At 41.8% G+C, this 27,460-nt stretch overlaps 1 protein-coding gene across 1 annotated transcript; it reads left to right on the top strand.

The window, feature by feature from the left end:
• Nucleotides 1-433: 433 nt before the first annotated feature.
• METAP1 (methionyl aminopeptidase 1) lies at nucleotides 434-27,444 on the top strand. The gene is made up of 11 exons (XM_064711034.1): nucleotides 434-616; nucleotides 10,492-10,543; nucleotides 12,564-12,676; nucleotides 14,050-14,110; nucleotides 15,289-15,380; nucleotides 16,116-16,199; nucleotides 17,671-17,809; nucleotides 20,375-20,506; nucleotides 22,888-23,031; nucleotides 25,154-25,219; nucleotides 25,388-27,444. Exons 1-11 carry the CDS (start codon nucleotides 497-499, stop codon nucleotides 25,546-25,548), a joined length of 1,164 nt encoding a protein of 387 aa, XP_064567104.1. The 5' UTR covers nucleotides 434-496; the 3' UTR covers nucleotides 25,549-27,444.
• The last annotated feature ends 16 nt before the right edge of the window (nucleotides 27,445-27,460 follow it).

Genomic DNA, 27,460 nt, shown 5'->3' with positions numbered 1-27,460 from the left:
AGGGTCACCCAGAGCAGGAGTGTGTCCGTGTGGGTCTGGAGCGTCTCCAGAGAGGGAGAGTCCATGATCTCCCTGTTACCCTCATTGTAAAGAAGGTCCTCCTCATGTTGAAGTGAAACTTCTTGTGCTTTAGTTTATGCCGTTAACTCCTCATCCCCACCGAAAAGAGTCTGGCACCATCCTCTTGACACCCGCCTTTGAGGCATTTATGCGATGCCCTCTCAGCCCTCTGTTCTCTGGGCTAAACAGGCCAAACACCCTCCTTGCTGTGAGGGCGGCGAGGCGCTGCCACACATCGCCCAGGGAAGCTGCAGATGGCCCATCGCTGGGAGCGTTCAAGGCCGCCTTCCATGGGGCGTTGAGTCCCCGGAACCTCCTCCCTCCCTCCCTCTCCCCTCCCTCTCCCCTCCGTCCCTCCCTCCGTCCCGCTCTCCCCGCCCGCCCCAGCCGGCGGCAGCTCCGGGCGGCGGCTCCTCCCCCGTGGCCGCCCGGCAGCATGGCGGCGGCGGTGGAGACCCGCAGAGTGTGCGAGACCGCCGGCTGCAGCAGCGAGGCCAAGCTGCAGTGCCCCACCTGCCTCAAGCTGGGCATCCAGGGCTCCTACTTCTGCTCGCAGGTGAGCTCCCCCGCGGCCCAGCCCCTCGCTCGGCGCTCCGGGCGTGCGGCGGGCGCACGATCCAGCTCCCCGCGCCGGCTCCCGGCCGCCCGGGCCCGGCCCGGCGTGCCCGGCTCTGCCTCTCTGCCCGCCCGCCCCCCGCTAGCCTGGGCCAGCAGCGCCCGGCCGGGGGCCCCGCAGGAAGTTCCCCCTCGGTTCCTCGGTTGTTGGAGCCGGGGGAGCCGGGCTGGCGGCGCCGGCGGGGAGGGAGCCCCGTTCCTCCTCGTGGCCGCGGGCGCTGCGGGACCTCGGCGGCACCGAAGCGCAGCCGGGAGCTCGTGAGAGGGTGCACGGATGTTCTCTGCCTGAAGGGATGGGTGGTCCGTGTGCCCCCCTTGAAATAAAGGCTTAGTGGGACAAAGTGAGGACGTGCTCATCAAATTCCAGCGGCTGCGTTTCCCTGCCGGCGTCTGCTCTGGAGTTGCTCGGCTTTGATAGACACCGGGAGACTTGTTGCTCTGAAAACAGATTTTCTTTAAGTTATGAGTTTTTGTGAAAACTATTTGCTACTCTTCCGTTTTTGTATTATTCCCTTTTCATTCCTAACTTCTTTTTTCCCCACTGTGTCCTTTGGTGTTCTGCTCTGAGGGTGACAAACAGGAAGGTTCAGGTTAGGCCACATGTCATAGAGCAGTCAGCTCCCACGCAGAAATGTGGGAATTGGACGTGTTCTGTGGGCCACAGTGGTAACAGAGTGTGGTCCTTCTATAGAAAGAGCTGTCTGATGACTGTTTGACTGCGTTTTTTGTTTGTGGGGTTCCTTTTGGTTTTGTTTGGTTTTTTAATTAACTTTCAAATGTACACTGAAATACATAGCCTAATCCTTTGAACTTTTTGTATGTGTAATTCTGTCAAAATCACGGAGGACTTACGTGTTCAATTCAGAGATTAACACTAGCTTTCCTTGTCACAATTATAACTCACAGTAAAGTCACTGAACTTTTGTGGATAAGCATGAGAAAATAATTCAGTCACATCAGCTAGATTAATTTATTAATTGGGAAGAATCTTTTTCCGAGTCAGGGTGTAAGCTGATAGTTATGGTTTGCATAGCACTAGGGGAAAATTTCCCACGTGCTTGTGACACACCCGCTGCACAGCTTCTGGTACTTTCCCCTGAGGTCTCTGTGCCGTATGCTGGGAGTTGCTGCCAAATTAGAATGACTGCAGCTCAGAATTGTTCTGACAATTCTGCATCTCTAGTTCCCACGTGGTGCTTGTAGTTAACTTCTAGGGATTTGCTCTGTTTTGACATGTCCGATATAAAACTCATCATAAATGCATCGTCAGTGTATACAAATATTGGTTGGTGATGACAAAACCATTTGTTAAGAGAACGAACAGGCCAGTGTGAAGAGTTCCAGTTACATCTTCACTCCCCTCCTTCCCACCTCTAACTCAGCTAATTCCATGCAGAGATTCTGGTTTTCTATATACTGAGTTTAATTATTTGGAAATATCTGCTGCTGCTTTTAGAAAAAAGGAGAATTACTGGAAATACTTTTTGGCTTGTTAAAATAGGCTGCTGGATAACTGTCAACATGCTTGTAAAGCTGTCCTGCCTAGAAAATGAAGTACTGAACTGGGAATCCCAGTCATCTCATTTCTGAGTGACTTGGGGCGTGTTGTGCCTTGCTGTGCCCATCAGCAGTGTGGGTAAGCACACTGAAGGTGCACTGGAGGTTTTGGGGCAAGGTGTTACAGAGAAGGACATTAGTGACAGCCTGTTTTAAAGATGTGCAAGAAATGTCATGCACAGAGAGGAGTGCCCATGTTCATCCTGTGGCAAGGACCCTCAGCCCCCCTGAGAGCCCTGTGTTGGCCCAGCGTGGATGGAGCTGTCCCGAGGCTCCAGCTGTCCTTGTCACCCGGTGTGTGCCGTGGAGGAGACTCACTGCTGTCCTGCCCTGGTGTCTGGCAGGCACAGTCAGGAGGGTGAGGGAGGTGCTGCTGACAACCTGGCTGCCTCTTCAGATAAGTACATGGCAGGTGAACTTCCAGCTTATTTTCTCTGAACTTCCAGCAATTTCAGCTGACAGCAGTGGACTGGTTAGCATCGGTGAAACTTTTCTGGAGTTCTCTCTTTGATAGTTTTCTTTCCATTCTGGTCTTCCATGCATAAATAGCTCTTAGGTAAGCTAGTGAGTGGACCTAGGATGTTATTCCACCTCACAGCACAGCCTGTGTTGTAGCTGGCTTGGTGCTGCTCCCTCCCTCTGAGGATGCACGCTTCTACCCATTGCCTTAGGCTGTCCCTGATTCCTTGGTGAGCCACTTCTGAGGCCTTCAGAGTTTTCTTTTAAATGGAGGAAAAGGAGTTACATTAATTATTTGGGGTTTTTTTTGCTGGTTTAGCACTGCAGGGTCATGAAACACTTCAGGAGCATGCTGCTGAAGAGCAGGCTTGCCCACTGTGGCCCAGTTCAGCCCAACCACAAAGTCAGCCTGTCCTTATGGAATGCACTGGTGGTAGCCAGGTGTGTGGGCGCCTCCTTTGGGCTGAGGGTGGATTGGGAGCCACAAGCTGTCTGCATCTCCTTGGCAGGTAAAAGCATCTGTATGGCCTGGACACCTGGTAATTAATCTGCTTGGAAGCCTACAATGACTTTTTCTTACAGCCAAAACTCCAATCAGAGCTAAAACCAAATTTGTAGGAATTTATTTTCCCTAGTGCTAAGATTAAACAACAGAAGATTGTGAACTGCTGTAGGATGGTAACCATGTGAAGCCATGTGTTTGGATTATAAATCACTAACATATCATTTGCTAAGAAAGAATTGATAGAGGACTGAAAGGTATAGGAGGTATAGTAAGTATAGGGCTGAGGATCCCAGTGTAGTGTGGAGATTGATTAAAAATTATTTTTCATGACTGCACATAGAGAATTGAAGTGAACTTTCCAAGTAGATTGTGTCAAGACAATGATTTCCCTTGTGAATTTATCATTTGAGTTTCTCCTTTCCAGGAGAAAGGGTGTTATTCTGGTCACTTAATTTTTTTCTCTTTCTCTGCATCAGAACATATTCCTCAAAAACATGCTCTGAAAATGCTTAGGCTGGAGTAATTTGACATTCTCTGGGATTCCTTTGGGTCAACACTGTTTTCTCTCTGGCTGTTGGGCACCTTGGAAGCTGGGTACAGCTGCTAAATAATAGTTGTGCTTGTGGATCATGGACGGAAAGGGGGCCATGTTGCCTAGCAGGGAGGTTTTGAACTGGTCATGGAGACAAGGTGAAAATGGCTTTTAGCAGCAGAGAAGCTCTTGAGGTGGTATGTTGAACCCTGGCTTGTTTTTTTTCCCTTTCACTTCAAGCTGTAACAAGAGGAACTGTTCTGTTGAGGGATTCTGTCTGCTGTTAACCCTTAGTAATATTTTAGGCTAGTAAATCAAGTACTGTCACTACCAGCTGCCTTTTTTCACTGTCTGGTTTTCCTTTTATTTAGAGACTTACTGCAGTGTTGTGTGTGTTTATCATCTTATGGCGAGATACAGTAATTCAGTCTATCTTCTGAATGTGGAAATCACACAGATGTCCAGCATCACATCTCTCAGGTGTAGAGTTTCTCTTGCTAAGATGAATTTGTTATTGTGAAATCTGCCTTACAGATACGGTCACTTGCGTGTACATTGTGTGTGGTATACATAAAGAGTTTGTGTTTAAGTAGACAATTTGCATTTCTTTTATATCTTCTACAAGTGGCTGAAGGATAAAGAAAGGGAGAGTAGTGACTGTTCTTGAGAACTCCAGTTACCATTTTTGTATGAGCCTTCTAATTGTGAATGGTTCACTTATAAGTGATTTTGTGTTACTTTCGTGAAAAACTTTATCTTTCATACTACTTATGTAAGTGTCTTGGGCAAAACAATAGGTTTACTGTGGTGTGGACTAGATGCTGGATTACAGGGCCATTTCTCCATCCAAATTCACAAATATCTACTTGTAGACACATTCAGGAAACATTCTCTTCCTCTGAAGTCAGTAGCCTTTGCCATTTTTGTTTCTCTGAGAGCTGGTGGCCATGGGTTGTATCCTAGTAGTAGTCATAACTTACTCAAGGAGAAGTGCTGCCCCTTCCTGTTTTGTGTGCCCTTGTGCTGTCAGCCCCAGGTGTATGAAGTGTCTGGTTATGGAGTCAGAAGGGAGGACTGGGGTTACCTGGTGACTCTGCCATGTGTGTTTTGGGTGTTTGAAGGGGTAGCATTTCTCTGGACTGTACAGTCAGGGTCAGTGTCTCTCTTGCACTGGTGGGTGCCTCCCAATATCTCGTGATACCTCTTGACATCTGAGGTGGGGTATGATTTTCTTCAGCAAAGAAATGCTGTTTTGTTCTCTCAGTGAGTTTATATACAATTTACTGCTTTCTGGAAGGTACATTTTCACTGACACTCAGCCCTGGGCCCTTGACAGCTTTGGATGCTCAAGGTGACAGTAACTTGTGAAAAACTGTGGACCTGAAGAGAAGATTGCTGTCCCATCTGCTGCTTTGCTGTTCCCTTTCACTGTCAGGGTGCTGGGGATGAGGGAGCAGGGAGCAATAGACCTGGATGAAACTATTTTTTGTCCTCTTTCACATCAGACCATAGGACCTCAGTGCAGTGTTTCATCCTTGGTTCACTGTTCTTTGTGCCTGAAATAGGCTGGAAGCAGCTGCTTGGATTCAGCTGCAGCACGCAGGAGTTTCCTCAGGCATAAATGGCACTCAGCTGATACCATCTTCTAGAAAATCAGATCTCCTTCATCAGGAAGCTGACATTCTCAATTGCCTATAAATCACCATGAATACCTGTGTCTGAGGTAAGCACCTGATTGTTGGTGAGATTTGAAAGCTGAGCCCTTGTGACTTTATGAAAGTAAAACTTCAGACTCCTGTAGGGAGACCTGCTGAGCTAGTGTTCCATGTACTGACAGGATAGTCCAGTTGGAATTCCTCTGGTCCCTTGTTCACTCAAAAATCAGTTAGATATTTCTGTAAATTTGAAGAGCTGCAAAATGCAGTCCCTTCCACAAAGGGTCATGAGGGACCTAGGAGTCTCAGGGTAAGATGGGGTCTTAGATGAAGGAGAAAGTCAATCAACCCTGCTGACACCAAGGCTCTGCATGTAGGTGCGTCTCTTGGAGTTGAAAACACATATTCTGAAAACACATATCCAACTCTTCTGAAAAACTGACTATTCATGTGTCCTGCTTTGGGAATTTTGTGCAGAGTTTTTCAGGCTGGAGGCTGTCTCTGTGGGCTTGTACTGCCCTAGAAGTATTTCACTATGCTGAAAAGTATCAGCTATTTCATTTAACATCAAATGTATTAACACCTCAACATACTTGTACTTATGGGTAAAATATGAATTAATCTGTATTGTATTTAATATGTATATATAATTGATAGCCTGGTATTAACCTAAATGCTGTACTTCAGAGGGGTTTTTTTTGTCTTCTGTTTTGCATACCTTTAAGGTATTTGGTTAAAAATGAGTTCTCATTATGCAAAATGACTTGGTCTCAGGTTAAGCCCCAGACAGTTTTACATTCTAAAGGACATTTGTAAATTCTGTTAAAAAGATTGCTCAGAGTATTTTTAGCTACAGTGTGCTGCTTGGCACTTGCAGTTTGTCCATTGCAGTTCAGGATATAATGACATGCAAAGAGACAGTCTGTCCTCACAGTCTTGATTCTTTTTTTAAATTTTCTGTAAAGTAGAAAATGTTTGAAATTCATTGCCGTGGCTCTAAGTGATGACCATAGAGGATGGAGGGGGTGATTCAGTGGAAGTTGGACACAGGTTGGAGTGCTGACAAGGGGATTGCCAGAGCTAACTTGAAATGAGCCTTTCCCATGCAAAGGCAGTGCAGAAACACTGTCTGTCAGCAAGTCTTGGGTTCTGTGCTGTGGTGGACTTGGCTGTCATAGAGTGGCCTGGCTTGGAAGGGACCATAAAAACCATCAAGTTCCAATCTGCCATGAGCAGGGACACCTTCCACTAGACCAGAGCTCTGTCCATCCTGGCTGTGAGCACATCCAGGAATGGGGCATCCATGTCTCTGGGTAGCTTATTTAAATCTAGTTTGTTATATCTGTGCTGTACAGAAGTTTGTAGTATAGTAATATCCTAGTCTTGATTGAGCATCCTTTTTTCCTCTGGAATTTGCAGTTGGCTGTACTTTTCCACCTCTTAATCAGATTGTATGCATACATGAACTGAATCAATAAGAAGCTTTCTGTTATTATTGTAAAAATGACAATAAGCATAGAAGAATTTTTTCCCCTAATTACTTCAATAACTATTTTAGAGGGTTTTGTTCTTTCAATGATTGATTAAAAAAAAAAAAACTTACCTCGAGGTATTTGGTAGTGATCAGTGTGTTCATAGTGAAAATGCACCATACTATGAAACAAATACTGCCATGTCACATGATTCTCTTGATATTGGACGAGTCCTTAAGGTAAAAATCATTTTCAGAAATAGCACGTTTTCCACAAGGGGATCCAGCAGGAATCTTTTCAAATGGTAATGCTGGTTGTACCATGGTTACCTTTTGATATATTCTGATGAACACTGGGTTGAACTTGTCTCTAAACACAAAACCAGTGGGATTGGCTTAAGAATGTCCCGAAGCCAGAAATGTTGTTGGAGGTTTCAGTATGTTGGCTGCCTTTGTCTAGAAGACACATTTATATTTTTCTTTCTGGTAGAATAGTTGTACCCAGGATTGCCCTAAACAAGTCAAGGATTACCCCTCTGCTTTTTTTTTTGGGTCATACATTTGACCTCTCTTCTTGTACAGTCCTCTTCAGTGCTTCAGACATGGGTCTGTCTTGATTGAGGTGTAAAAGTTACATGCAATAAAAAAGAAAAATGCTTTAGGTGCAAAGGGTGGGGATGTTAATATCAGGCATGATATTGGATTATGTAGTGCTTGAAATGGGAAGCACTAGGAAGTCTTCCAAGGAACTTGAGGCCAAATTCATATTGTTCCTTTGTACTTTCCCACTGAAGCTAATGTTTTAAAATATAGCCATGCAGTGTTACATGTTCCTTTTTTCACTCTATCTGGAAAAAAAAATCTTTAGTTTCTTCATTTTAATATTAAAAGTCACCCTGGATATTTTTCCCCTTGGATTTTGTTTATTTAGTCATTGAAAATTTTCTATCCTGACCTGGATAGGAGCACGGAAGAATTGTTAAGAGACAGGAAGGGCGATAGCCAGATTGAAGTAGATGTGTCAGGAGAAGGCTCAGTGAAAAGCATGATTTTCTCCAGAAAATACTCCAAAAAGTGGCCCAGATGGAGAGAAAGAGTAGGTTTCTTCCACAGCTTGTTGGGAAGTCTGCAGTATAGAGGGTGAGGGTGTTTGCAATGTGCAGTGGTACTTTGGGAGTGCTTTGTTGCCAGAGCCATGGTTCTCCACCCTGTGAGATGACAGCTGCCATATTTTTGTGTGGAACTGCCAAGGCAGAGCTCTGCAGTCATGTGCAGTGTGGTGCTTGTGCAGTGGGTTGTTAGATAGAAATAATTTGCATGTACCCGGTCAGTGCAGTGCTCGCAGGGAGCGTATGACTGATCCTACACAAAATAGATGGGCTGTAGGTGGATGTGCAGCATGTCCTGTGAGTGCCTCCCAGCAGTGTCAGACCAAGGCACAGAGACTGATGGATTGTACAGTGCACCTGTAACAGCCCCTGCTCACCAGAATGTTCTGGATGTACTGTGCGTGCCTGTTGCAGTTGATGGCTGTGCCGGTGTCTGGCTGTAGTGAACATGGTTGCACCTTTAGAGCTGTGCCCCAGGAGTTCTGGCAGAGCTGCTGCTCCTCTGGAGACAGAGGGCAAGTAAAATCTGGGAAACATGTTTGGGACAACTTAGGCATGTGACAGCCTTATGCAGAATCATCTTAGGTTGTCCACAGCTGCAGGAAATGAAAAGCCAAAATGGAGTTCCTCAAGTTATGCTCCTGTCCCTGGTGCTGTGTTCGCCTGTTTTTTTCTGGTTGGGGGCCAGCACAGTGGAAGGGCTGTTGGTATAGGACAAAGCCAGGGCATTGGAGAACATCCCCCAAAATTTAATGGGAAAGCAGAGAATGAGCTACAATCAGTAATTGCCACAGCTGATGTATTCCTTCCTTCCTTCCCCAAATACTCCTTTATTCAAAATAGTGGGTTCTAGGTTTGCAGACTTGGTAGCTGCTCTAAGTCCTTAGCTGCTTAGTCCTTCTTTTATGCTTCAGAACAAAGACCTCGTGTTTGAAAGGGGATTAAAATCATATTGGTTCTTCCAGTGTCCTTGAAATAGCATTTTTAGATATTTATTTTTATTATTTTTCTTTTCCCTAAAGCAGGCCTCAGTTCAAACCTGTTCTTTCTTCCCAGCTGCCCAGCAGAGAACAGTGCAGTGCAAAGGTCTGTGTTGCAGTGGGTTATGTAAGTGTGACAGTAAACTTGGGCTGCTGTTGGAAGTGGCGTTCTCTCTGGCCATCGGAAGCGTTGCTTTCAGAGCTCCTGGCAGTGCAGCCCCTGCTGGTGTGTGGGGCAGCACAGCACAACCAGCGGCTGGTTCTGGTCATGAGGGGACAGCACACACACAGCAGGCTCTCTTTGAACGTGGGTGTGCTTGTGCACCACTGTTGTGCGTGTTTGTGCGTGCACTTTGGTACCTGCTGCTTGCAAGACTGATGAGGGAGGAGGGAGAGGGGAGGGTGGCTCAACACGAGCAGACTGCTCAGAGAGCTCCGGAGCAGCCCTGAAGCAAGGGTAGAATGTTACAAGCTGGGCTCAGTTCGCAGATGTGTTGTCTTGGACTGGTTGAGGGTTGTATACTTTAGGTTGAATCAGTTGTTGGCTCTGGGTGGTAGTTTTACAATGATGATTCAGCATTAGTATTGTTTCTCCTTGAAAAGAAAACCAGTTTGCTTCCTGCCTCTTTCTTCAGAAATTCAGCTGTAATTGTCAATGATTGGAATTAGCAGTTTCTTAATGGATGTTTTGAGTGCACATAGGCATTGATTTAGAATTTCTGCTATAAACCCAAGTAATTTGCTAATAAGTACCTTATAAGGATCACCTTTAATGCTGCCTTCTGCAGTTTTTCTGCTTAAATCTCTTTTTCTTTCATGTCTTTTCTTCATCTTAGTCCTTCTTTATTCTCCAGCTGCTAGTCGTTTCCATCTGCCCCTTTGCTGATTCTTTGTTCCTTGCATTAACTGCTCTATTTGTGCTTGGGAAGAAAAGTCCAGACTCCTCCACAGTCACTCTTTTCTTGATTTCCATTTCAACTTTCTCAATATTTTTTTTCAATTTCCTATTTTCACTCAGTAGCCCTCATTTCCGCCCTTTAGTCTACTTCATTAGTTCCCCTATGGTTGTGCTAATTGGCCTCTGTTGCTTTGCTGTGCTGGAGTAGGAGGCAGAAGGGATGCAGTTAGCAGGAGGAGGTGGATTTTTCTTGGAGTCAGGGGAGGACCTTGCTGCTCACTGCAGCTGTGTAAGGTCAGGTACAGAGAAAAACTCTGTTTCAGCCAACCTGCAGCCACCATGGTGTTTAGATAATGATAAATAGTCAATATGTAGGATTATGTCAGTGTATTTCACTGCCATGGGTGTTGTCTGTTTGGCTGTGCTTTTTCTGCCTATTCTGATTAATGAACTTTTGAATGTGATGTTTTCTATTGCTAAGACTAGCAGTTACCAGTAGCATTTGCTGCATATTGCTGCAAGGGTTAATAAAAACAGTCTTCCAGTTTTCTTTAAAATCCATTTGCTTCTCCATTTTATCAGCTTGGCATGTCTGTCCATGTAAATACTGCTTAAAACATATACTTATACATTTTTGTTTGCAATTCTAGGAATGCTTTAAGGGAAGCTGGGCCACTCACAAGTTACTACACAAAAAAGCAAGTAAGTACATTACTTTTTAAAATGCATTTTCATATTTCTTTGAATTGGTTTTGTCCTGTGCAGTGAGCTGTAGGTGGCCTTGCTTCAGCTGGGGATTGGACCAGATGACCTCCAGATGTCCCTTCTAACCTCATCTGCTCTGTGCTTCTCACCTTGGAATGGTATTGGGTTTTTTCCCAAGATACCTGGCACTGGGTGATGCATATCTGAAATTTTGTCCTGGTCTCAGCAATCTAAAGCACTGTGTAAAATTTCAGAGGCAGAAGTTCACAGAAGTGTTTGTTTCTGTTCACTTTTCTATTTGCATGAATTACTGCTTGAGCTACATTACCAACACAGAAAGAGGGGTGCTGAAATAAAGGACAAGGAGAATAATAAATCACTACTGTAGGGCAGTGTTCCTTCATAGCATTTTGATGTCTAATGCAGTCAAAGGCAGTGCAGTGGGAAAGGTTCTTGCAGTGTCTTTGTGATTAGACACTTGCTGGAACACAAGTGAGTCAGAGTGCAGCTGTTCTGTACATTTTTGGAAAAAAAGGGAGGATGCTTGTGTGCATGGTGCAGCCACTGATAGAGGATGTATCATAGCTAGGATTTTGCTGAGTTCAGTTCAAAGTAGTAAGAGTATCTGTGTGCCCTAGTGACAGCTGATAGCTCTGTCACAGAAATACCAGGAGACTGGTAGATTCTACCTTGTCTGAGTAGTGAAAATAACCCCTAAGTTTAAAACCAGAGAGAGGGCAGACCTCAGTTCTGCCTCCTCCCTGCCACCACCCTGCCTATCTTCATTAAGCCCTGATGAAAAGTGAGGTAGGATTAAAAAGTGATATGGCAGAAACTCACATCCTCAAATAATTTACCTCCTTTCCTAAAACCCAATAAAGCTTCTTTTTTCATGATAAATGTTGAATGGTAAATAGAGTAGTACTGATAAGTACAAATGTTTTCCTTCTTTCTGCCTTGCCAGTGTAGGGATCCAATAGTTCACACTTGCATTCTGCATCCTATTAATTTGGGTGATTATGAACAGCTTTGGACTTTCAAATTGTTATTTCTCAGTTTCATCTGAACTGAATGTCATCTGAGTAGATGGCTTAGATGTCAGCCACAGAGGCTCTGAGGAATTGACATTAGGCTTGCAATGGCAGACCTTTTGCTACCTCTTCATCCTTCTGAGATATAAAAAGAGAAAACAAACAAGTTATCCAGTTATGAGTTAAAGATTAATGTTATCATGCTCTTCCTTAACCCTTGCCTTCTGTTTCTGAATTCTCCTTTTGGTATTGCTCAGGATCTGCTTGTTTCAATCCTTTATTTAAGCACCTTCAATTTGCCCTCATAGGAATATGTTGTTTGTGAATGAAGTCAGTCATTGGACCACATCAGACATGAATTTCACAAGGTTTGGAGAGCTGGGAAGCTCCAGCAGTTTGGGACCATCTCCTAAGGTGTGAGCACTGTTTGTCCTGAACTGCAGAAGTGGCAGGACCTGCACTCTCTGCAGCAGCTCTGGAGGGGTAGCAGCCTCCATGTGTTGAGCCTGACAGTAGGATGGCCTCCCTTCCACCTTTGGATGGTCTCCTTCCCACCTCAGGTCGTTTTGGTCTCTGGGTGCTAAGGGAGATCACAAGGAAGGAATGTTCCCCTGCAGTGCAAGGGTGTTAATTGAAGGGATACTGAGTGCCTCTGTAGAAACAGGCTTTTTTCCCAGGAATGAAACAAGCACTGTGTTATAAAACTGCAAATGAAGAACAACTTAATTACTGCACTTCCTTTGTGCATTCAGTCCTGACATTCCCCAGTTTGCTGTTGAATAGGGTGGGAAGAATCTGAATTTGGAATGGACAACACAAAATGATAACTGCTACTTACACTTGCATATATCAGTATCTGAAATTCCAGAAAGACTCAGGTCTAGACTTAGGCACTTCTAAGTCACTTTCTAGACCCACAGTTCTCATTCTTACTAGGACAGGTTTTGCTGCTGCAACTTTTCCCCCCCTTTTTCTTATCTTTTCAGAAGATGAAAAAGCTAAACGTGAAGTTTCCTCCTGGAGCCTGGAAGGTGATGTCAACACAAATCCCTGGTCTGGTTATCGTTACACTGGGAAACTCAGGCCACACTACCCACTGGTAAGCAAGAGGTGGCACTACTGCAGCACTGCTGTGTTCTGAGCAGCTCATGGACCACTCCTGACCTGATGAACTCTCGCATTCTTGCTGAAGGAGGAGAGCTTCTCAATCTGAACCCGATGGCAAGGACATGATGGCTGTCCTAATCATGGTTCATTTTATTTTAACTTGTTCTATCTCCTGGTATATTTATAATTAAGGGAATGCCTGTGAGCATCAGTAACAGGATTAAGGTCATACTTTTTGGATGTACACTGTGACATTTATTCTGCAAAAAAGCTACTGCTAGTTCAGATAATATCTCCCAGCTGTTGGTTGTCCTCACCCGTTATAGAGCAGTTTTCTGTTTCTAAAAACTTCAGGTGAATTCATTTAGAATTTAAATAAATGGTTTTTTATTATATTATGTAAATGGTTTAAAATAACCTGGTGAGTGAACTGGTGAACAGCTGAAAGAACAGAGGTTACAGTAATCTCCTGCACTGGAATGGTGAAGAACAGCAGAGGTCAGTAAGATCTTTGGTTGTGAAAGCAGATTGGGTTTAGAAGATGATGACATATAACTCTGTGTATATATATATGTATTACACACACACAGAGGGACATACAGATGTAACTGTATTTTTAACTTGGTACAAGTTTGTACATGGAGTAAGCTTAAGCTTTTTTTTTTTTTTTTTTTTGCAGCAATAATAACATTTTCTTTACATTTGTCTTTTCTAATTGGCCTCTGCTAGAAAAGCTGCCCCAGTGGCATTCTCTCTCTAAGTCTTCTCCATGTTACAGGCTCATTAGAGAACAGATTAGCTGAACCTGAGCCCATGTGTGTTTGTTAGTGTTGTTGGAGAAAAAGGTGTTCGGGACATTTCACTGGCTAAGTAATTTAGTTGTGTTATCTCTGAACTTTGGCTTTTTTGTCTCATGACTGCTGTAACACTGATGCAAGTGGAATTAGAGATTTTGACTAAGATGATGATTAGAAGTATTCTCTTGCTAAAGAGAAGAGGGATGTATTTGGCACTAGTGCTCTTGCAGTCTGGAAAGCAGCAGAAAAAAATGCTACAATAAGGCATAATACATTATGAAACCAGTAAGATTCACTTGACAATAAAAATTTGATTTTTACAAAGCTGTACAGTTAGTTATTAAAAGTTGTATAATATGATAGCAATAGGGGGTAACAGCAGAATGTCTGGGATTGAAACTTGGAATTTTTGGAGTGTTTACATACTTTCCAACTTTTTCTAAATGGATTTTGCCATATTTCACATGAAATATTTCATATTGTATTTAATTTTACTGTGTGACTCTGGTTTTGTAACTATAATAAGTGTTGCTGCAACCTAACCAGCTTTGCCTGTGATTTATTTTAGACACCCACAAGACCTGTGCCAAGTTATATTCAGAGACCGGATTATGCTGATCACCCACTAGGTAACCTGAAACAAATCACAATTCTGAGTGTTACGTTTGCTCTCTGTTTTCCTTTCCATTGAAAAAGCCTTTAATGCATGAAGGAGATACTGGAGAAGGGAACCTCTTGTCTGTTCTCACCTTACTACTTCTCCCCAGTAACTTACTCATTTTTAAAAAATCATGGTTGCAAGTATTTTTTGGAAGTCCAAAGTTTGTAATTGGTTGTCTTTCAAAGGTGTACAGGAAATGGAGAGTTAGTTAATTTGGTTTTGGGGTTTTTTTATCTCAAACATACAAGTCCTAGTTCTGTTGCTAATTTGATAACAAGCAGCAATCAGTTGACTGTCACAGATAAATGCTACTAAACCATTCTCTGTGGCATCAGTGTATCTGTTGAAAGTGTATTATTTTATAACAGAACCAAGGAAACCTTGCAGTATGCAACCCCCCCAAAAGAAAACTGGGATATGAGTTCCAGCTGGTTTTGGACAGAGAGGGCATGCACATTAAATTACTTACTTACTGGATTGTTTTGGTATATTCCTCTTTTTATACCAGTATTGGGGCTTTGCATTTCCCCAAAAGACTGCTATGAAGTCTATTAGCACTATTTTTTAATCTTAAGATATTCCATAGTTATTTCTTAAAGAGTGTGAATATTAAAACAACATAAAATACTGGATTTTCTGGAGTTGTTTATCTATAAAGCTGAGATTGCACAGAATTTGGTAGGAAGGATTTACATGTTTTTGTCCACTGAATATTGCAGTAGTATAACCAGGTATATTCCCATGCTCATTATGACTGTGTTAGAATGTAATTTTCACTAATTATTTTCCAACAGCAGCTGAAAAATGCCTTTCTATGATTAACACCATTTCCTTGTCAACCTGGTATTTAAGGTTGTGTTTTGACTAACTGGACATGATGGTTTTATGCAGTAAGTAAATGGGTTTCCTGAGCACATGGGGCATTATGGTGTTGTGGAAGGCTTATGAATTCCAATTAATCTGAATAATGTTATCATACTGTGGCTTGGTGGGTTTCTTTCTTTAGGCTGTGGTGAGAAAGTCTGTACTTCTATTGCCCTTGGTAAGCTAAGGAAGTTCCTGGATTGGATATGTGTAGCAATCATCACTCTATATAGCATGGAGTTTTTTCTTTCTTTTTTAGTCTTCTCCCTTTTTTCTTTTCAGGAATGTCTGAATCAGAACAAGCTTTAAAAGGAACCTCTCAAATAAAAATACTGTCATCTGAGGATATAGAAGGGATGCGAGTAGTGTGTAGGGTAAGGGGGTTTTGATTTTTCTGGCAAAGTGCCTTTACAGTCTTTAAAAATCTATAATAATTTTACCCCTTTTTCACAGCACATTTGAGAGTACAAATGTTCAAACCACTTTAGAGTGCTGAAAAATAGTTTGGGAAGCTTGATATCTTCTGGCTTTTTTCCTTCTTGTGACCCCAGTTCCCAGTGAAGTATTTTGCAAGCAGAAGGATGACTTTTATCTGTTTCGTGCATTTGTTATTACTAGTAAGGCAATCTGTGCCTGACACATTGTGTTTGTTAAGAATATGTTTTATAGTGCATAAATGAGAACTTTTTCCTCTCTTGGAGTTGGTACTAAGTAAAAACTAAAGAGCAGAACAAAGCCCCATCCTTAAAAATTTTTTAAAAAGAGCTGGTTAATTGTAATCACTTCCTTGTGCATAAAGTCAAACTTTGAAATGCATTAGGTAGTTTGATTTAAGATTATGGCATTCAAGGAAAATGTGGTCCAAACCTTAACTGGAATATTGTCAGCTCTCACAGAGGTGGCTGAGTACATGACCTGGAGGCATCTCAAAGTCTTTCTAGAACCCAACTTCACACAGCTTTCCTGGTTATTTCCTGGTTAGTGTAGCTGTCAAAAAATGGGTTACAAATCTTTTAGAGAGTAGTTCTGGCCTGTTTAAAATGAACTTAAATTGAGCCAATAGATCAATTTAAAATCGGTTTTAAATTTTTTATTTGTTTCATTTGCAGCTTGCTAGAGAAGTATTGGATGTTGCTGCCATGATGGTGAAACCAGGAGTAACTACTGAAGAAATTGATCATGCTGTCCATTTAGTAGGATAAGTTTCTTATTCTTCTGGTGTTTATAAGTGTTTTCTTCTATCGCTTTATTTTAAATGATTATTGTGTGGTTTTCTTTGTTGCATGAATTCCATTTCTTTATTTCACACTGTTTCCCACTTTGAAATTGGTAGGTAGTGCAGATGGCAGAAATGAGCTGCAGTGCAATGGTAGGCTCAAAGTGGTTTAGGAACTCCTGGGCCTCTCTCTGTATTAGTTGCTTCCATATTTCTGGCTTCAGATATCTTCTAAGTTTCTTCGCTTGCTTTCTCAGTTAACATCATGTTTTCTTTCTTCTAAACCCTTTTTGCTCCACAGATACCATTATATAAAGAACAACATTTGTAGGCCATGGACTTCTTGTACTCTGTGGTTGGCTAAGACGTACAGAGGAGAAAGTTAAATTATTTATGATTGGGAATCAGAACTGAGGTGCCTCAGAGAGAACTGAAACAAGATGTTTGATGCAGTCTGACAAAGCCACAGTCCAGTGAAGTGTTTAAAAAACATGTTCAAGAATGCTTCCTGCCTTAACTTTCTATAGATATTTGAACTTTGCTTTGCTGTCTTCTCTGTGAATCATTTAATCTGTGCATTGTGAGAAAGGAAACAGTTTTGGTATAGTTAAGTTTGTTAGAGAGCTTCCTTTTTGTCTGCATCTGCAGGTGTTGAGCTAAGATGGCTTTCATTAGGCTGGAGACTTCTGTTGAACTGCATTAAACAGTTCAAAACTGTTAAACACAAACTACTGCTTTAAACATCAAACTGCTTGCTTAGGCACATTGTCTATATGAACAACTAGTAGTTAACATGGAGTTACCCCTCCTCAACAGTTTATGGAAACTTTGGCAGGTTGTTGATAGTGACTAATATCCCTAACTGGTATTTTTCAGTTTTAAAAACAGTATTTTTTTTAGAAATTAAAAAAAAAAAAGGTAACACAACATTTTTTTTTCTCAGTACTTTGCTCACAAAGTATGTGTATATATGTATGTGTAAATATATATGAAATGTGTCAGTTTTAAAAAATACAGTAAGGTTATTACAGTGAAAGGGAAACAGCTTAAGGTTTTAAAGCTGGGGGGGAAATAGTGCTAAATATTATTTTGTTTAGCTTGTGTGTCTTGCAGAAATCTCAGACTGAGAGCTTAAAAGCAGTAATTGAAAATGACTTTTTAAGACTGAGTCAGTATTGACATGCATTGTTCCAAACCTGAATATCTCAGCATTTGCAGTCAAAGATGAAAATGAGTAGAAACAAAATGAAAGTAGCTTTTATTTCTTCCTGGTAAGAGATGCAAGGTATAACAAAAACATTGCCCGGAAATGCTTGAAGAATCTTATTTTCTTGAGTCACTGCTTTTCGGCCTGTCATTCTTACTGTAAAGCTGTTGCACATATGTTTTTTACAGTGTTTTTTCTTTGTACAAAACTTACTAGTGTAAATTGTATTTTCTCTATTTAGGCTTGTATTGCAAGGAATTGTTATCCTTCCCCTTTGAATTATTATAATTTCCCGAAGTCGTGTTGTACGTCAGTGAATGAAGTGATCTGTCATGGAATTCCTGACAGGAGGCCATTGCAGGAGGGAGATATTGTTAATGGTAAGTGCTGTGAAAATGAACCTTCAGCATTTTTATCTTGTGTGCACTTAAACCATGCAATAAGGTGAAGTTTCAGAAGCAGGCAACATCATTAGAATAGCTTCTTAAGAGAGGCTTTTGTTCTCATTTAGCAGTTAGGTTCTTCTCATTTACCTCTACTCTTTACATACTTTAATTAATGAATTTATTAAATAAAATAATTTCAGAACTTCAGTCCACTTGAAGAGCTTTAGTTCTTCTACCCTGATCTGTGCATTAGTATAGTTCCTGAGTATTCCACTTGTAGGCTAGATTCCACTTGTTCCAGTGTATATATAGTGAATAGAATGTATATTGAATTATTCAACTGGATTAATTCCGTGTGAATTCTTGATTAGATGGCTCTAGATTGTTGCAATTTTGCTATGCTCATTGATGATTATGATGACTGTAGAGGGTCCTAATGTGCAGGCATTGTATAGGTGTATGTTATCTTTTTTTAAGCATCTCACAGCCTAACAATACCAGCTGATTTTTGTTCTTGGTACTCAAGGTGCTTAGGCCTTCTTGGGTGGTGAGAAATACTTTTATAAATTATTTGACCATGTCTTGTTTTAACCTTCATTTCTTCTTGGTTTGGCAATAAAAATTAATGACACTTTTTTTGTACAAACATTTTCACTTTTGTTTATTGCATTGGTTTGCTTTTCTCTTACCTGTAAATAAATACACAGAGTATGCTAAGGTTTGACCTACCTCTAGAAGCAGGTTGTAATTTTTTTAGATTATCAGATATTTAATACATGTTGGCTTGTAATAATAGCTGTTAAGTCTACATCTCAGTGCTGTGGGTACCAGCCTTTTCAGAACAAGTCTCATGATTGCTGCCCCTGTCTAGGTAAGGTATAGTCTGGTTGAAAGCTCTGAGCTTGTAGGTACATGTAACAATGTATGCCAAAGTTCCTTTGTCTTACTTCAATTTCAAAGATGATGTCTTTGCACAGCTCTTTATTATTGCCAGCTATTCTGGCATTGCTGGAGTCCAGCCTAAGAAGCCCAGCTCATAGAATCATGGTTTGGGTTGGAAGGGACCTTAAAGATCATTTGGCTTCAACCCTTGTGCTGTTGGCAGGGACACTTCCAGTATAAACCAGGTTGCTCAAAGCCCCATCCAGCCTGGCCTTGAACGTTTCCAGGGATGGGGCATCCACAGTTTCTCTGGGCAGCCTGTTCCAGTGCCTCATTACTCTCACTGTAAAGAATTTTCCTTTAGTATCTGATCTAAACCTACTCTCGGTTTGAATTCATTCCTCCTTGTCCTCTCTGTACATGGTCCTGTAAAAGTTACTCTCCATCTTTCTCCTTGGCTCCCTTCAAGTGCTGGGAAGCCACAATTAAGTCACCCCAAAGCCTTTTCCAGGCTGAACAATCTGAATTCTCTCATGTTTTTCTAATTGAAGAGGTACTGCAACCTTGTAATGAATATGGTTGGCTTCATCTACACATCTCTGCTATTTGCATACCAAGGCTGTACCTCAGCCCTAGAGAGCACCTTCTGTAAAGGGCTCTAGTCACACCTCTGTCCACATTCCTGCACTTGATTGAGCTTGGAGCCTTCTGCTTTGTTATCATGAGGAAGAACTGGGCTTCTTTTCTGTAAAGTAGAGGCTCAAAAGCCTCTTGAAAAGGAGAACCAGAACAGTTTACTAGGAGGGATAAAAAAGGTACCTTGGAGGGAATGTACCCAATGAACAACTGAAAGGAAGCGTCCATCTTTTTCTTTATTTAAAACTTTTTAGCCTGGAAACCATGCCAAAGTCCAAAACAAGTTTTTTGAACCCCAGGAACATGTCATCCAGAAGGTGATGTCTGGTTGTTGAGACCAAAGTGTGTTTTCCCACATCTTCCTATCAAGATGGTATTGATCTCTCTCAGCAGCTCATGTATGATTTTCCTAAAGTATTATTGAACACTACAGCTCCCTTCATGACTGTTTACCTGGGAGAGGATTTGGGTGTGGGTTTCTTCATGAATACCAGAGCATTGGCCCTTCTAGTGGGTTTGGTGATCTAGCAGCTATTAGACCTACCAGCTGACCAATGAAGACTTAGAAACAGAAGTTCCCATTCTGCCATAGCAGGACAACTTGATATGCAAAACAAGGACTACATACCTTTTAAAATTTAATTTCCCCCTAGAAGTGCTGGAATTAATTCTGAGAAAGTACAATAGCCAGGTAAATCCCCATAGACCAAGGAGCTTCTCTTTCCCATTTTTATATTTAAAAAACCAATGATAGCTTGCTGTGTTTGTGTTGCATTGTTGGGGGAATTTTTTCCTCCTCTTCCCCCTTTTATTTCATTAAATCAAACTGTTCACCAGTGCAACACTAACTTACAAATTATTATATAGACTCTACAGCATAAGCATGAAGGACCTGCTTCTATTGGAAGAGTTTTCTTAGGGCGTTCTTGTGCAGTAACACTTCACAGTTGGAGTGCCCCATTTGTTTGGGTTTGTTGTTTGAGCAGCGGGAGGCCGGGGTGAGAAGCAGGCGCTGACTGCCCGTGTGTGCTGTGTTGGCAGTGGATATCACCGTCTATCGCAACGGCTACCACGGGGACCTCAACGAGACCTTCTATGTCGGAGAGGTGGACGAGGGTGCCAGGAGGCTTGTCCAGACCACCTACGAGTGCCTCATGCAAGCCATCGATGCAGGTGAGCCCTGCCTGCAGCAGGAAGCTTTAGGTTCTCAGAAATGCTTGCTCATGTTGCCTCTGCTCAGGGCGGCTCCTGGTGAGCGCACAGAAGCACTGGTGTGCGGTCACCAGCTGGTGACGGGTGCTGTGTAATGCAGTCATGCTTCTGGGAGTGCTGGCTGCGACTTCTTTTTAAATGTGGGCTGACGAGGGAAATGTATTTGATGCTGAGCTGATCTGCTGATGATACTGACATGGAAACAGCCTATTTTTGACCATTGATGAGTAAGAGTCCTTGATCTGAGTAACTTAGAGAATGCAACAAGCAAATTATGTTTTGGAAAACCCTACTTTTATGATTTGTATGGTGTTGCACAGTGAAATGATAAGGTAAAACATTGTGTGAGCACCTAAACATATCTCCTTAGCCCTGCCAAACCTGATGGTTACTTCATAAAGCTAGTTATGAGCTCTTGATTTTGTGTGGCAGTGTGCCAGAGAAGACAGATCCTTATCTTCCAATACCTTCAGAACTTTAATTATCTTGCTTAGATAACAGTCAGGGCAGCTGCATCAAGATATACAATGAGATAAACATGCAGCTACCTTTCCGACTTCAGAAAACAAAAGAAGAATTTCTCAAGTCCCTGGAGGTACTTGTACCATTTGTATCTTTTGTACCGGGCAGCTTCTTAAAATCCCCATTATAACTTAATCACTTCTTGGCCTCTAAAGATTGAAGTTTAAGGTAGTATATATATTAAGGCTTTAAACTTGCATTTAATGAAAAGTAAATGTAAATAAAAGACATTAAAATGAGCACAATTTGGGTTAATAATTTGGAGATAGCTAGTCCAGCTGAAAAGACAAAAATCCATAGGATTGATGTCTTGTGGATCCGTTGTGTGATCAAGAAATTACTGCCAGGTTGAGCTGTGAAGAACAAATTACCTCTTTTTGTGGGATTACTGTTCTGAAATGACCACTTTGTTTTTTAGAGCTAAACCAGAACAGTGTGTATCTTTGGTCCTGTACTTTTTTATAGCAATTGTTACATGGGTTGTCTCTTATCCTTTGTATGCTGGCTTTGATGTAGAAACTATGACAGAAATTTCCCTGTGTTCGTTACAATGAGATTAAAATTCTCACTGTAAGTCTTTTTTACCAATTTTTTAGATGCTGTAATGTGTTTTAAAGGGTTTTAGACGTTGCATTTGAGTAGGATTTGTGGCAGAAAGTGTCTCACCTGTTAAAAGGGGGTCACCTCTCCCCTCTTTAAATCATCTCAACATCTTGATGTTGGACCAGCAGAGCTGTAGCTCTATGAGAGAGAAGCAGAGGGCTCCTGGCTCCATTGAAATGAGTTGCATGTGCTGTCAACCCCATACTTCACAGCTATTTAGCACAAACATCACAGATTAATCTCTTCCCCACCATGTCCTTTTTGAATTTTTGGAGAAGTGTGTATATTCCAGTAATACAAGTTTCTTGTTATTTTCTGTAAATTCAGCTTAAGGGTTTCATTTGTAGTTGCTTGCATTAGCAGAGAATTGAACTAAATAGTTGCTTCACATAAAGCTTAAGTTTTATGTGAACTCTGCTTAAGATGGCTCCACACAACCACACATGTGGCTCCTGAAGAAGCAGCATATATTTAGGGAGTTGGGAATAGTCTTGGGAAAGCTTGATATTTTGTTTTAAGGGGCTCAAGGTTGTTTTTGGGGTGAATCTTCATTAGCTGAATGATGAAACATTGTTGCTTTTATGGTATTATTACTCCCTTGTCCAAGTGCTCAAAGTGAATTTCTCACACCATTTTTGTGTGTTTCAAATTCTCTAACTTGTAAGGCTTCCTAAAGGGATTGTCAAAAAAGTTCAACCTGAATATGAACATTCTTATTTGTGTAGCATTGTCACTGAGAATCTTGTCTAAGAGTAGAGATACCCATATTCCCTTTATTTTTCTAAATATCAATCCTTTGTGTGTGTTTTGCACCTAGTAGAGGGATAAATGTATATTAAAATATGATTCCTACATTCATTGCAAAAAGCACTGCAGCTCAGGGTGTGAGAGCTCACCAAGTCCTTTATTTTTAATTTCAAACTTTGACATCCTTTTAATGTGGGCAGTTGCATCCATGAAAGGAAGAAAGTAGTATCCTTGTGAAAAAGGTGTTTTCTTCTGTCTCTCTTGTTTTTTTTTTTAATATGAGACAGTTTCTTCCCTCTCTCAAGTTACTGCACTCACATACACACTCAGTGGATGAAGTGATCGTAGGAAGTTGCACACTGGAACAGATGGACACACAAGCCATGAGTGCTACAGAGATGGTGTTTGATGGTTAGCTGTGTTGAAGGAAAGCTCTCTCAGTTCCCTTCTGTGTCTCTTTAATTTTGCAGTGAAGCCTGGTGTTCGGTACAGAGAACTGGGGAACATAATTCAGAAACATGCTCAAGCAAATGGATTTTCAGTGGTTCGGAGCTACTGCGGGCATGGAATCCATAAACTTTTCCATACGGCTCCTAACGTGCCCCATTATGCCAGTGAGTATTCATTCCCTTTGAGCTGTCCTGTAGACAAGTGATTTGCAGTGAATGCACCCAATCTACTTGAGCCATCAGGCTGGCATTTTGGCACTTGAGAAATAATTTTTGTTTTTTAACTCTGAACCATAGCATGCTTTATGAACCTGTGCCTACATTATCTGCCTGCACTAATGGTTAGTCTTAGCTCTTATCAGTACTGGGTAAGTGCTCAAAGTTTTTGCCTGAATTCCCAGCTGAATTCCCTTAGACATTCTTGTCTGACATGAACTGCCAAATGTTTCTCTCCTTAGAAGTTCTATGCCAAACCTCACTGCCATTTAGAGATGCAAATAAAAAGCTCTTTGAATAGTATAGATGGGTGTTGTGCCTGAATATGGATCCTGTTTCTTTCACTTCATTTGAGTGTTGTCATTTGGTATTTCTGGAAACTTTATCCTAGTGTGTGGCAGAGGAGGAGTGAGCATTCCCCCAGTAGTGGTAGTTTTTGTCAATGTCCATGGCACCATGACAATTTTTCCAGCAAGACTAAGAAACAACATCCACAGAGGCAAAGGACATAAGGTTAAGTGCCAGTGGACAACTAAGGGCAGAGTAAAAATCATGAGGCAGTGATCAGCAGTTCACACTCACTTCAGCTGTAAAGCTGCCCTGATCATAGGACACTTATTTCCTCAGACCTGACAGGTGCCTCCATCTTCCCATCTCCTAATGAGCTTTAACATGTGTTATGGTTATAGAATATAGTCTAGCAGTTCCCAACTTTCATGTCATCATTTCCCCAAGTTACTTCTCTGACAACAGAGAAAATCTGTTAATTGCAGGGTAAAGGGCTGTCAATTCCTGGTATGTACTTTTTGTTATGTAAAATGAAGAAAATATGGATTCTTTGGAGGTGGAGAGCTTTTTATACCAATTAAAATGCAATTTAATGCAAAGGAAATTTCTATCTTTCCTGGCTATTTGGAAAGATACTTTGAACTTTTTGTTTTTCATTGGGCAAATATGTCTGTTCCCAGAAAGAAAGATTCTGGTATTTTTAAATACAGAGTCACAGCAAAAGTGGAAATATCTGACGGACTTAAAGCCTCTTGGAGAAAAAAGAATGCTGCTGCTTATTTCTACCCTACTCTGAAAGGAGTTTGAAGAGCAAAAAGATAATTTTCTAAGAAAAATGTTCTGTCGCTGTTGTGGCAGCTTGATGTCTGAGATTTTTAAAGCCTCTAGGTGATTTAGGCAGTGTAATAATTTAACACAATTAAGGTTAGATAGAGGGATGTAAAATGAATGCAAATTGTCTACAGCAGCAAAGTAGCTTGGAGCTAGTGGTTCCTGTGCAGTTCTGGAGTTTGTTCCAGCTCTCAGGCTCGGTTACATCGGAGCTGTGCTGTCCTTCAGGTGAAACAGGATAGAGGAAATGGGCTGAAGCCTTTCTCCAGTCAAACTGCACTCTTGGAGTCATGCTGTCCATCAGTTCATGTGCTTCCACATAAGCATTTTCAGTGCATTTAACATCAAAATGTTCCTGTGATATTGTCCTGGATGCTTCAAAATGCTCTGCTATTTTATGTTAGCTGATGAACACAGCATTATCCCTCTGACACTGCTGTGACCCCATTATCCAGGTGATGAGGAGGCACTGTGTCTTTCATTAATGGAATCATGGGATTACTTAACCACTGTCACATTTTGACAATTTATTGGAGCTAATGGCTCAGTGCAAACAAGTAAGGAGATTCCAAGCCTTCTCTAAATATCTTGAGTGCTTCTTACTTCTGTTTTTTAATTATGATTTTCCATTATAGAAATGTGCAGAAATTCCTGTATTATATTTTGTCAGTGTTTTATAGAGCTAGAGTTTAAATTCCACTTGGAATTGGAGAGAAAGACAGCAATTAATTTTAAGCATCTTGAGTAAGTATTACAGTGTTGGTGGATGGGGGAGAAGGAAAGAGCTAAAGGAAATTTTTATGTATATGTAAAAATGGAGAAGTGAACAGGTCATCTCAGAAGGGTTTTTCAGACTTTACTGTGTTTCTGTTGTATTCTGTCAGGACAAGGATTTGTTCATTTTACTAGCATGGTATTCTTCTTTCTAACTTGAGTGTTTATTTTATTGCAGAAAACAAGGCAGTTGGAGTGATGAAGCCAGGCCATGTATTTACAATTGAACCAATGATCTGTGAAGGTGAGCAGTTTTAGCAGTAGAGTAAAATGGTTACTCTCGTTTGCTCCTAAGTAGTGATGGAACAGGGTGCTGGTTCTATCCTGTGGAGCTGATAGATTTTTCATTTCTCTTTGGGGGAGTGATGGCTGTTATTTAGAAGCTGGCAGGAAGCGATGCTCTCTGTTTCAGGGGGCTGGCAGGACGAGACCTGGCCCGACGGTTGGACCGCGGTGACGAGGGACGGGAAGCGCTCGGCACAGTTTGAGCACACGCTGCTGGTCACAGACACGGGCTGCGAGATCCTCACCCGCCGCCTGGACAGCACTCGCCCCCACTTCATGACCCAGTGATAGCCCACACTGAGCAGGTGCATCAGAACCAGAAATATATATCTATTTTTTGCCCCTGTACTATGCATTTTTTAAGAGTACAGACTAGAAAGATGTCACCATTTACTTTGTTCTCGGTGATTGTAGATAAGAGGAATATCTCGAAGAACCTGACCCAATGTCTGCAAAAGCAGAGAAGAATTTAAAGAATTTCCTGCTTTCCTCCTACCTACAACACTCACGCTGTACTTTCCTTTTTTCTTCAATTATCTCTTTAGCACCTTTCTTCCAATTAGACCCACAACTGCTTCTGTTGCTGCCATGATATTAGCTAGAAAAGCGTGGGTAAGCTTTCCCACTGGGAGTTGATATTTTGGGATCCAGGTTTTTTTCACCATTTCAGTGTGCCCTGTCACTCTTGGTTTGTGAGAGGCACCTGAGATTTTAAGCATTTCTTATTCCAAAGACTTGCTCTTACTTCTGCAGATACTATTTTGGGCCTTGTTTGTTTATCAGTTGAGAAGGGGGCAGAAGGGAGAAAGACACGCACGTACAAGAATGGGCTACCTTTAATTCTGCCCCCATCTCTCTGCTGGTGGTGATTGCCACTGTGGGTGGCACACTGTGTTAATGGCAGGACTCGTTTCTCTTGCTGGAGATTTGATAGGATGGGAAGTTAACAAAGTCTGTCTTATATGCAGCTGCCTGGAATAAGCTGCTTTTTGGCAAAGCAGTACTTGCAGGCAGCCTCCTGCACCAAAAGTTTGGTGAAGCTGTTGTATCAGACTTGTCTAGGTAAAGGAATGCAACAAGAACCAAAAAGATCCCATGATTCATGGGATCCCTACGTCTGTTAACTGTGGGGCATCTTTAAAAAGTACATCCACAGTAGCTGTGGGGGATTGGATTTGCAAGACTTACAGTGAAGTATCTCAAAACAAGTCTGAGTGTGTGAAAATGAAACACGTTCAACACTGTATTCATTTTCTTTTGGTAATTTTTAAACGGGTCATTTTCTTCCCCCTTGGTTGAGTGAGTTAGAGGCTTTTGGGAAGTCTTAGGGGGGCAGCTATGAAAACTGATCTTTTTTTCCTCAGACAGGGTATAGAGTGGGCAACGCTGGTATAAATACCCCTTTATATTTTGTTAGTGGGTCGTGGTGAGCTGAAAATGGTTGTGTTAAGGAGTGTGGATTGATTAAGCCTCTCTTTTCTCTACCCTTTTATTTTCCATGCCCATTTCCCTTCCATCATCTTTAGTGTCTCTGCTGAGGGAATAAATTTTTTCTTCTGAATTGTAATGAAAAATTTTTCAGACCCCATTGTAGACTTCATCTTACACCACTGTAACACAAGAAACTTAAGCCAACACAGACATTAAAAATCATACAATCATGGGCATAAAATACACCTCTTAGAAAATGTCTGGTGAATTTGTTGCTACAGATCCAAGAACATGAAGTGCTGCATACCCTTGGCTCCCTTTGGCACTGCAGAATTCAGGTGGGGGAAAGGGGTTAGTGCTTCACAGAACTGGACTCGTCTACTTCCAAATTTGCCAGAAAACATCTCTGCCCTGAGTGCCTCAGACCTCTGTTGCTGTATCACTGCAATGTTTTCATTACTTTATTCTTGTTTTAATTATGCAGTAAAGCGACCTGAAACGATGCACAGAGTGCGTGTGCGTGCGTGTGCGTGTAGAGATTTTTAACAAAACAGACTGTAGTACCTGAGTGGGATTACCTGTGCTGAATGAGCCGTGTTGAGGAGATGCCTGTCCTGGAGGTTTGCCCACCATATCCTTCACTTGAATGGTTACAACGGTCTTGCCTTTTCTATGTGTGTGTGTATGATGCAGGGGGTGGGGGGCTTCATTTTTGGTCAATAAAATAAAAGTTGCAGCTGCTTTTAACAGAAATAAGGTTTTTTTTGGT

The sequence above is a fragment of the Zonotrichia leucophrys genome, chromosome 4, assembly GCF_028769735.1.
Source record: "Zonotrichia leucophrys gambelii isolate GWCS_2022_RI chromosome 4, RI_Zleu_2.0, whole genome shotgun sequence".
Classification (NCBI taxonomy): Eukaryota; Metazoa; Chordata; class Aves; order Passeriformes; family Passerellidae; genus Zonotrichia; species Zonotrichia leucophrys.
This window is presented reverse-complemented; position numbering and strand designations above follow the sequence as displayed.